Genomic DNA, 12,254 nt, shown 5'->3' with positions numbered 1-12,254 from the left:
TTACTTTAAGCAAAACAATAGTGAGAATATGCTATTTAAAATTTGGAAAAGCTTGGCTTTTGATAACAAATAAAATTAAAAATCCAGAATTCAGTTTTAAGGGCCAAGACTGCATCATAGTCTTCATTTATTAAAATTCGATTTTAGGCTACTTTAAATCACTGTTGTGTGTAGACGTGTAAGTTAAACTTTAGGATTTAGCATCCAAATTACATCTCAGTTATGTTAGACATTTCAATACTTTCCTTTCCTTAAGCATTTGTGCTTTTCTTGTATTTTATGACTTTAAAAAATAAAGCAAAACAAATATCAACAATTTATAGAGAAGCACAATTATTTGGTTCTGAAATGCTAAAATACTATATCATGCTGGGGTAATGGTATTTCTAAATAATTTGAAAAGCTGAACACAATCCTTTACAAAACATCATTTGATCATTGTTGCCATCACAGTGTATATATCCAATGGCAGATTTGCTCCTTTAACCATATGACACTTGTCTATTCTTATTATCAATGCCCAGAGTAGTAGTTAACAGCCTCAACGCATTCAACCCATGCCTTTCACATTTACATTCATAAGGGCTAAAATATATGTTCTTCTAGCTTTTTCTTTTAAGTATTTTTTTCTTCCCATTTCATAAGTCATAAAAGAAATGATACATCTGCAATCTGTCTCATTTTTGTTTCTAGCTTATGGTTCCATGATTTCTTTTGCACTAGAAGATGAAAGTAAGAAAATATCATGTACATCAGATCTTCTATACAAGATAAAAGTCATCTTTTGGTTGAGTTGTTATAAGTTTCATCCTTAATAAATATTATTTTATGTGGTTTGACCAAAATATTGAATTGTCAGTGGTATTTATCCATTAACTAAAAGGAAAAGATTCCTATGTAGCAGAGAATAAACACGACAATTTCATTACCAAGATCCTCAAAGGAAATATAGTATAGAATCTCAAAGTATTTTTATTTTTCACAGTGGTTGTATAAAATAATTCACTTAGATAATATGGTCCCAATATTGCAAGAGCTGAGTGCAATTATCAATGTTGCAATGTTAGAAGAACTATTATTTTAAGTTAATGAAGAATATCACTGTATTGATATGCTTCCATCACATAGTTCCTCTAATTCTGATCAGAGACTTGAATCCACACCAACATATTACTAAATCACGTGGAACGGCCGAAGTGATGGCTAACGTGTTTAATGTCACTATATTATGGTAAAAGGATGATTAGACGCCAATGCTGGCATTGATAAGAAAATGAGATCTCTCAGTGACTCAAGTGTCTAGAGATGTTTTTCCACCTTATTAAGCCCTTCAAAACACACGGAAATCAAATAAGCAAAAGAGCAATATTCAAAGGAAATACGAAGAGCATTTGAAAAATGTTTTCAACAACGTCAAAAGTTATGTTTGATTGTTGTCAACAACCCCGTCCTAACAACCCGTCTTCCTGTTAAATATATTCATTTTTCCATAGTAAAGTGCTGCCTGCATCCAAGAGTCACTTTTACCCTTGTATCTGAAAACAACCCGAACTCTGTTTTCACTAAGAAGAAGTGCATTGAACTTTATTCCCTCAAAGGGAATACTTTGATCCAGCCTTGTATGTAATACTTACTCAAATATGGTGGTTTGTAAGGCGCTCGTGTATTAGACAGCAGTCCATCCAGCTCCTTCCTCTCCAGGGTGCTGTGAAGGGCTTTCTCTTTGCCGAAGGTGGAGAAGGACCGCTCTGCCCCAGGCTGGGCTTCTGGAGTTTCAAACACCTCAGTGTCTGGAACAGAGTCCATGCCAGGAACATGCAGGTTGCTGCGATAATCGGCAGCCTGGCGTCCATCAGAAGGGACAAAAGAAGGCATCCAGCACCGATCTGAGTGACCCAGTGCTTTACATTCCTCGGTGCAGTTGGAGAAAAGATCCATACCTGTAAACAGGAAATAGAGAAACTACAGATGTAGGCTTCACCAACATGACCAGCTGCTTAGAAATGAATGATTACAGGTAGCATAAAGAGTAATTGGTGAAGGCATCTTATTTTTCTTGTCTTAACCTGACAGGAACCAAAAATCTCTTTGTAGTCTTTTGTAAAGGGTAAGACTTTCAGCAAAGAGGCCTCTGAGATAGATGTTTCTTAACTACTCAAGGTATTGGGAAAAAAATGTTGCCTCTAAATTATTTAAATAACTAGGAAATGGTAAGTAGAAAAAGAATGAATATTTAAAAAAATCTCTAGTGAAGTTCTTAACAGAGAAAAAACCCAAATGGAAAGCCTTCACAATCCATAATCGCTAATGATGATAAGTCACCTGACATTTATGGCATACATACTGATAAGCCAGTAAATAACAAGAATGAAACAAGATTTCATAAGCGGCCAAGAGCCTGTTTTCTTAGGTTTCTAGAAGATGACTTTCTAAAAGGTATTTCTCAATGACACTCAGGTAGCCCTTCTTACTATAAACCACTTATCATTTACCACCTTAGATAAATCCAGAACAAATGACTGTAATTAGTGAAACCAAGGTAACCAAGTGCAATGTGAATCAGCTGCAGATACTATTGACAAATACCTTATTGCTTGTTCTATACTGGAAAACACTTGTCCTAGTCAACACAGAACTGTTTGCTTGCTAATCCTAGAATACCAAGATTTCAAATGACATCTTCGAGGTTCATAGTCTCCTATAGATTGACAAGACCATTAAATATTATCTGTTTATGACTCAGGAAAGCTCATTGTGTTTCAAAAGCAAAGCATAACAATTTTTGAGCACTATAGAATACTATTTGATATTCATTTTGATAAATAGCACTATGCAGAAAAACAAGTACATAAACCAAAATCGCATGTTAATGTTTTTCTAAACATACTAAGACATTTATTGAATATGTTTTAAAATAGGATCAATTTGAAATAACCAAAGTATGATTAGTATGTATATAAGAAACTCTCAAATGCATGCCTAGTCTGGAAAAACTAGGGATTTTTTTTTTTAAACAACAGAGTAATATCTATTTAATGAACACAATTGTTTCTTCCATAAATATCATCAATGATTTTAGCTCTTGAACAAGTTTTAGTTTTTAAATTCCTGATGGTATTCCGTCACATACTAATTTACGTGTTGATGTGTAAATGTTAACACCTGTTTATATAAAATAAAGAAAATAATTTTTCAAAATTATTAACTCTCTAGATTATCCACAAGAATTTTAGAATTAAGAGCAGCCAGTTACGTAGATTATGTTTAAAGAAATAACACCAAGCTTCTTATCATATATTAATCTCACTTTATAATAACTTTTTTATTTTAAATTAAACTATGTATAATGCTAAGTCTGACTTTGATTATAACATTCCATTGATAATTATCATGCATAAGCCTGGAAGTAAATTACTGGTCAGTGAACTGTTGAGGAACGTAAACGTGAGCTGAAGCTCGGATAAGGAACCCGACAAACAACAGCATGTAAAACACATCAATGTTTCTCTAGACACCATAGAAGCTCCGTTCTTTATCCCATTTCTGCAAGAAGATATGTAGAAAGAAAAAGAGGAAGGGAAGGAGAATGTCCCTGATATACCTTGATGTACGAGGTAGGTAGAAGCTATAGAACCAGACAGATTTGTATTTTGAAACACTGTACTATAAATGTTCCCTATTTATAGTGTGATGGTGATAAAAAGGCTTTTTTGATAGATGGAACTACCATTAATAATAAAATTATTATAAGCAATTATTTATTTTAAAAATAAATTTGTTAAATTAAATTTGAAGTTGACAGAATTAATTCAAATATTAAGATAGAATTGTATTAGTGGATCCTGATAAAGATGGGTACTGATGCAAATATTGGAATTAATAAAATTTTTCCTCACATGACTGACAAATATCATTTTAAATATACCACATGAGACCATTAACAACCTTTCACATTCTTTTGAGCACTTGTACCAAGTGCTCTTATAATTTGGTATATGATAATTTCACACAGAAAAATTTTAGTAAACTAGTCTCTCAACATTATTATTAAGATGTTTGATTATGTTAGAAGGTACTTTTAGTAGAACTTATTTTTATGGGTAGTTTATACTCAATTGTGCCCATTTTCTTCTCTCAAAGTGTATGGTTTTCTGCTTAGTTTATTTATTAGAAGCTAGTTAAAATTTCCTTAGATGATGTAATAAAGTTCTCATGAGTTGAGAACTAGTATGAGAAACATATCATGCACATAACAGGAAAAATGAGGAATATGAGAAAGTTTTTTGTTGGACGAACAATGTTACTTGCCTGAAGGGAAAAAAACTTGTAAGTAATGTTCTTAATAAATTTATGAACTAATCCTTTTAAAGTGGAAATCCCATAGTAATAATACACAGCTTTATATAACTAGAATGAAAGGCAAGGTGGTACAAATTGTGGGTGAATATGTTTCACCAGTTTTACTGACAAAACAAGCATGAGGAAAATATCAGACATAAAAACAAAAATTTTAAAAAATAACATTAATAGGGGGGCTGGCCCGGTGGTGTAGTGGTTAAGTTCCCATGCTCTGCTTTGAGAGCCCAGGGTTCGCAGGTTCGGATCCTGGACGCCGACCTACACACCGCCCATCAAACCATGCTGTGGCAGTGTCCCACATACAAATAGAGGAAGATTGGCAAAGATGTTAGCTCAGTGGCAATCTTCCTCAAGCAAAAAGAGGAAGATCGGCAACAGATGTTAGCTCAGGGCCACTCTTCCTCACCAAAAAAAAAAACCATAAATAGTACCTCAATGGATTTCAAATAAGTAACAGAAACATTCATTGAAAATGGATTTTTTTTAAATTTTTCTTTTAGATATATAGTTTGAGAACCAAATAAATTTTTCCCGTTACCAGTCCTCACCTTAGGGAGCCATTGAAAGACTAACATTATTTTACCTTTTTTCACTTATCACTAGTCCCATTAACTATATTATTTTAATGACCAAATAAGTAGAGGTGTATTTAGGTTTCGTTGTGATAAATGACTACCTGATGCACAGGAATGCCAGGTATTACAGGACATGTGACATATTAAAAGGCATACCTTTCACATTGCTCTTGGAATTTTTTACTGGCTCAAATTGAAGGCCCAAGAGAAAATAAGTTTAACTTGATCTTTTTTTCCTTACTCAAATGCTCTTACTTTAGAACCTGTGAAATTTGCATAGCAAAAAAAATACAGGCCAAACTTCAGCTTTGAAGTTTTGGTAATTTCTAAGAAACATTTCAACATATATATTTTACTTGCAATTTCTTCTCCTCGTTATTTATTTTTTTTACTTCTCAGAAATAATCTGTTCTACAAGGCATGACAGCTGACGTGATAGACTGGCTGTTATGCAAAGATATATTTAGACAAATTTTAAAATACATCTTTTTTAACTGGCAAGTAACTTGTCCCTTATAGTCAGAGGCAGTGATATTACCACTGAGAACAAATTGTGATTTCAAAAATATACTTGTATTCAATTTGTGCTATTTTCTGACTAATGTAATAATATAAAATTACATGTACATTTATTTCTCTTGCACCAAGCCTTCACAAAAAAAAGTTTATTTTTTTCAAAATATAATAGATTACTTTTAAAGAAAATCAACACTCAATATTTTGAGGAAATTTTCAGTCTTCCTTTCACCATTTAGCAGCAGAAAACTAGGAGATATTAACTCTAACTACAAAAATTGCTATAATTTTTAGAATAATATGGTTTGGGGAAGATTTAAAAAAAAATCAAAACGTGCATATCAAACCTTTCTCCCTATCTATCATCTTTCAAAATGTATGTATTTTCCCCCATTTTCTCTCAACATTTTATCTTATATATTTTTTCTAATTATAAATCTCTTTGCATTATTAAGTTGTAGCTCAGATTTTCACAATAAACTTGAATAAGCTTTGCAAACGATGGTGTAAATTCACTTTATTCACAAAGCCAGAGCTAATTGCCAGTATCTAAATTCTTACTGGAGTTGAGAAAGGGAAATTGGTATTTTATGATAAAACAAGAATTCTCTTATTGATATTGTAGTAGTAGTGTAATGGTTTAATACATTTCATGATGTACTTTATCTCCTTGTTTGAAAATACTGACAATGCAAATCACTTTACTTTTTAATTTATGGCCAAATTTTGACTGTGCATCATGTATAAATCTCCTAATAATTAGTTAAGAAATAAACACAATTAGAAGCTCAGTTCCTTTATAACTGAAAGAAAAATTAACCAGAAGAGAAATTTGACAATTTTCAGGTAAACTATAACAAATAACATTAACTGAATCAACCCTTATTAGGGTTCTGTTCTTCAACATACATTTTAAGAAGGCACAATTATTAAAAAAATTCATAATTAGGGGCCGGCCCGGTGGCGCAAGCGGTTAAGTGCGCACGTTCCGCTTCGGCGGCCCAGGGTTCGCCGGTTCGGATCCCGGGTGCGCACCGACGCACCGCTTGTTAAGCCATGCTGTGGCAGCGTCCCATATAAAATAGAGGAAGATGGGCATGGATGTTAGCCCAGGGCCAGTCTTCCTCAGCAAAAAAGAGGAGGATTGGCATTGGATGTTAGCTCAGGGCTGGTCCTCCTCACAAAAAAAAAAAAAAAAAAAATTCATAATTAATGCTACTATGCACATTGTAAGTCTTTAATAAATGAAAAAAAAACCTTCTTACAACTAAATAGATCTCCTTCGATCTACCTCCAATAATATTAAAATGTTTAAGAATATACAACTAAAAATGTTGTATCAGTCTTCTAAATTAGAGAAAAAGTCTATCTTTTAATGGAATGATATAATAAACAAAATTGAAAATATGTTTCTTTTAAGTCCAGTTTGACTTTATTTTGGCTATTTAAGCTGTGATTAGTCAGTTTTTCCTCTTGTGAAGGTTTATGCATGCATTTACCACATCTCCTTGGACTTCTGCCATATCTAACCAATACATCAATAGTGCGCTGAAAAAAACGGAAAGCACCTTGACAAGGCTATAGAAAGAAAGTGCCCGCGAGCAGTGGTCAAGCCGAAGGATTTCACACATGGAGCCAGGTGCAGTGGAAAACTGAACAAGCTTATGTGATTCTCCGTGCAGCTGCCTCCGTGTTTAAAGCCCTTCTATGAACAGAATTGGTGACCGCAAATGGCTTAGAAAGGAGAAAAACAAGTGGGGGGTGTGTTGGGAGGGGGAACAAAAAAGAAAACTATTCATAGAAGAATAAACAGAAGGCATATCTAAATAAATACATACAAAGTAATGCTAACATAGAAAAAGAAAGTGGGAATAAAGAAAAAGTTAGGAAGTTTAAACAGGTGAAGCCCTAAGCAAAATGGTGTATATCGTAATATGGAATGAAGTTCAAACTAAAGGAGAGAATTCAGAATCTATATCTTTCCAGTGCTATTTTTCCTTGATAATCTGTTTTTCCCCTTAAAATTGAGCTGAGTGAGATTTGCTTATTAGTGTGAAATTTTTTCATGTCCTAAACCTGGAAATAGATGTGCTATGAACAATAGTTCCTAAATGTTCCAAAATTGGAACATCATTAGTACCCGGCTTTACAAGGAAATAAAACAGATGTACTCATTTACCTGGAATGGGCTTAACTTTGGGGAAATATTCTAGCTACTTGGTGTGAGGTTTATAGTACAAAATATCAGCATGGACTGGAAAAAAGTCATGAAGTAAATGCATTTTAATTCTGTGCATTTAGCGTTTTGTACTTAAAAAAGGAAACACTTTAATTCTTGCAATAAAATTAGACATATTAAATCTGATTGCAATTCAGCACACAAAGGTGCCATCACTTCTTAATACAAGTGTGTCACTGCAATTTTAAAGCAGCAATTATTGTGCCCAGTACTCTGTGGCTACCCTATAATGGCTAATGAACTACACAAATATATTGTTAATTCTGTAATACTTTTACATGTTTAAGAACTTAGAGAGAAGAGAAAAGGTTGCCATTTTGATAAAGAAAAATATAAACTGTCTTGCTTTTTAAAAATATTTTCCAAAACACAATTTAGCATTTTAATTTTCCTTGTAATGCACCGACATCTCAAATAATTTGAAAGAAACATTACCAAAATGGCAACACTGAGTGCCTGTGCAATAAAATAGCTACTAGGAAGGCGCATGGATAAGAATATATTCCCATTCATCTTCCAAATTTAGCACTTTTTGCAGATGTTTATTCGTTTCTCTTTCTTCGGTTAGGTTATTATGGCTCATTATGCCTAAGGGACTAAGCTAACTGAAATGTTCATTGAGATCGGCATGCTACAGAAAAAAAACGAAGTGGGGGAGTGAGAAAGGGATAAAATTCATCCAAGGAAACATGCAGTGGATACTCTTTTTAAAATATTAAACATTTTGTTTTAAAAGTTTTAAAAGGCTAACTGTTATATTCGAAACTCTGAGAAAAGAATAGGAATGAGCAATTCTAAATGTACAGCTTTTTAAAGATAACAATAAATCATATGCCATATATAGGCCAAAAATGAAAGGGACTTTGTACTCAAATATAAACTTCTGGCAAGATCTGGTTTGTTGTCAGGTTCCCAGACACTAAATAGATGCTCTGTTCACTTAGCGTGAAGGCCCGCAAGGGGCAGGGACCTCCGGGGATTCTTGGCAGTTCTCAAGTCTCATTAGGTCTGCATATTAATGACTTGCAGCAATATAAAGAGACCCTTGAGCAGTCTTTTTTCCCCTCATCCTGCCTGCGTTTCCCAAGGCTAAGGCAGCCTCAGACACAGCACACATTAGCCAAGTGAGTGGCTTGCAGCAGCCACTGCTGCCAGGCGACCATGGGGCGTGTACTGCCCTTTGACACACTGCCTCAGCACTGTTCGAGGTCCACCAAGTGTGTTAAGGATTGGGTGCTCTCCAGGACCAGCATAACTTTGAAAATGAGGATGCTATCACTCTATGGTTAGATCATTAACCCATAAAGCCCAAATCTCAAGCGAATGGAGTTGAACCCAGGGAGGGTCCAATGATGGACATTGTTAGTAGTTAGACAAGTTGGCTCCCCTTTCTGTTTGCTTATGTGTCAGATAAACACAAAATTCAATGGAAAAAGAAGAAGTAAAAACAATTCAACAAGCACCCTTCATAGTTGAAGTGCAAATGAAGTGGAAAGAAAACTCAAACTTTATGAAATTATTTTCATTATTTTAAGGTACATATTTTACTTCTTGTAAGTGTTTTCAAGTATTAGTAATTAGAGTTATTAGGACCCTATAAAATGTAAAGGTTAAATTCATATAGAAAAAAGTAAAGTAAAATATATGTATCATGGGCCGGCCCTGGGGCTTAGCGGTTAAGTGCACACGCTCTGCTACTGGCGGCCCGGGTTCGGATCCTGGGCGTGCACCGACGCACAGCTTCTCCCGCCATGCTGAGGCCGCGTCCCACATACAGCAACTAGAAGGATGTGCAACTATGACATACAACTATCTACTGGGTCTTTGGGAGAAAAAAAAAAAAAGGAGGAGGATTGGCAATAGATGTTAGGTCAGAGCCGGTCTTCCTTAAAAAATATATATACATATATATATATATATATATGTATCACATTGCAACCCCATCAGTGACTACCATTAAGCCCACATACAAATATACACAGAGTTCAAATTTGACAAGTCATGGACCCTGTTGAAAACATGAGAAAACCTAGGACACTTCAGAAAATATACATTATCAAATGTTTACCTATGTCCTAAAGCCTAAGAACCCAGGGTTGGAAATCCTGCTTTCAACCTATTCATGACTTTTAATCACCATTCCTTCTCTCATTCAATATTCAGTGGTGTGCAAAATGCATTGCTCTGGAAAGCAAGAAATTTGGATTCTAGTCTCCAATCATCCACTTATCCTCTTGTGACCTTGTGCAGGTCTATCAATTTCATTCATCTTCAGTTACCTCATCCATAAACAAGTCTAATAATACATTAATTGACTGAAGACTGGAGACTAGACCTGGTGAGAGATCTATGGCTTTTTGTATGCAACATAAAACCATTAAAGAACATTACATAAGGAAGAAATATTTCATATTCTACACTGAATTTTACTCTGACTTTCCAAAGGAATATTAAATTTTTACAACCTTCTGTGAGTATACAATTTTCAACATAGGACGACACTGTCTTTCTGTAGAGTTACCAAAAATAAACTGAAAAACCATCTTTTGTAGATTAAGTAAAAAAAAAAAAAAAAAGTATAAAAGCCAGCATTTAGATTGCCCTTTGATCACACTTACCAGCTGACTGGCCGCGGTTGGTGGCATCGTGGTCACTATCTCCCTGTTCACTGTCTCCATGACCGCTATCCTTAGAGCTTACTATGTCAGCTTCCTGGAATGCAGAACTAGAAGTACAAAAATATGAATATTAGAATAAAAAAGGTGAAGAAACACAGAAAACATTCTTCTGCCACCACATGGTCACCAATGGTGCTGCAGATTCACAGACCTCTCTGTTGGCTTTATTTCTGCATAAAGCTACTTTTTATAAACTTAAGCCTAACTTTTTAAAATTGAACGTTAGCAATCAGTTTGAGCCCTTAAGGTATGTAAAGTTAAGGCATTATTTTATGATTGGAGCTAAGTATGTGTTTATATCATTTTCCTAAAACAAATGTATATATACACCTGAAATAGTTAGAAAGACTGTCAGAGGCAGTGTAGGAGTGTATGCTGACAAAATACTCAAATATATTTATTAAGTTGTATATAAAGGAAATATATTCATATTTTTAATGCATTGTCTAGGAAACCCAACATAATCGGTATTTATGTCCTGCCTTAATTGGAAATACTTGATACTTTTTATATTTCAATATTGAATAATATACCTAATTTCTACTTTTAGTAGATAGTAAATCGTCCATATACCAAGCTAGGAAAGAAAAAAAAAGAGTCCATACCTGTTAACACGGCGAGGTCTGTCAACTAGATAGCTGAGCTCTGCTCGCTGGTGTTTAGTCTAGAAAAAAAATAAATAAATCAAGAGCATTTGAAAGCTAAGGGTTTAACTAACACTCTGCTTTTGAGGTTAGGAGCTAATTCTACCTTAAGTAATTGTGTACATTTTTATGAGTTTCCAAGCTGTCCTAAAACCTCAGACTGGTGATTGCTGGGTAAGGGCAGGGAGATTTGCAGAGACACTGCCATCTAGACTTCCAGTAAAGGTAAAAAAAAAAAAAAAAAGCAGAAATAAAAGGCCAATTTTAAATGTGTGGGGTTTTTTTAAAGGAGAGAATGCAAATGACCTCATAGCTAGGGCTCATAAACTATTGTCTCTAATTGTCTCTAATAGAGTCAACCTGGTTGTACTCTGCAGGCATTTTTTCAGAGGCCTAAAAAAGTGTTTAGGTGCATACTGGTTGACACAAGAAAAACAGCACGCTCAATAAGCAAAAAGTTGGGATATTTTATGGAATTATTTTGTTGTTTATTTTCAAAATGTGCTTAAGATACAAATGAGCTGTACAAATATTCACGAAAGTCAATTTATAATATCTAAGACTCAAATAAATAAAATAACCTGCCAAGAAAAGACTTCATAATCCTCCCTCCCTCCCCAACTCTTTTCCCCTTCCAAAAGCCCTCTGCGTTCTCCTCCCCCCCTCCACCATCCACACACCTTTTCCGGTCCAAATTTTTTTTTTCTTTTACATCAGTCAACTCTCTTCTCCCCTTCCCTCCCTCCTTTCAACTTGGCCACTTCTCCATCTTTTAAAAAGAAATCGGAATTGACAAGCCAAATTCTTTGATGAAGAAAGCCAACAGCAGTGATTTATCGAAAACAGTGGCAAGAAAGTTAGTATCAGTTAAGAGAGATATTTAAGACAACAATTGTTTAAGCCTTTCGTTAGTTTACCCTTACAGGGGTTTGTGCCAAAGCAACTTCATTCAAATTCACACTGTGTGGGCGTTCGGCTTCAAGAGCGTCTGTAAATGCTGTCCAGAGCAGAACTGAAGGCTTTTCTACAACCCGAGTTCAGAGGACCAGGATCTGATAACTCATTCACTAAAACATGCATTCGAGTTTAGACAACTGTGCAAAGTTAAACAATCTATAGCTTACTTTTTACACGCGACTGAAAGCATCGATAAACAAAGCAAAACAGAATTAACTTTATTAATGCCTGGGACAAACGCAAAGAGAATAAGACCTTTGCCAGTGCCAGAAAGTCCCTCCACCGC

At 34.7% G+C, this 12,254-nt stretch overlaps 1 protein-coding gene across 1 annotated transcript in view; it reads right to left on the bottom strand.

Annotated features, from left to right (window-relative positions):
* The window catches only part of PCDH10 (protocadherin 10), a 41,081-nt gene that overhangs the window by 25,007 nt on the left and 3,820 nt on the right, over positions 1-12,254 (bottom strand). The window contains exons 2-4 of the mRNA XM_058550066.1: positions 10,973-11,031; positions 10,308-10,414; positions 1,635-1,940 (exon numbers count right to left, since the gene is read on the bottom strand). Of these exons, the coding sequence (XP_058406049.1) occupies positions 1,635-1,940; positions 10,308-10,414; positions 10,973-11,031 (472 nt within the window). The remainder of the gene's footprint in view (positions 1-1,634; positions 1,941-10,307; positions 10,415-10,972; positions 11,032-12,254) is intronic.

Source organism: Diceros bicornis, chromosome 11 (assembly GCF_020826845.1).
Source record: "Diceros bicornis minor isolate mBicDic1 chromosome 11, mDicBic1.mat.cur, whole genome shotgun sequence".
Lineage (NCBI taxonomy): Eukaryota > Metazoa > Chordata > Mammalia > Perissodactyla > Rhinocerotidae > Diceros > Diceros bicornis.
Note: the sequence above shows the minus strand (reverse complement) of the source record. Positions and strands in the feature narration are given on the sequence as shown.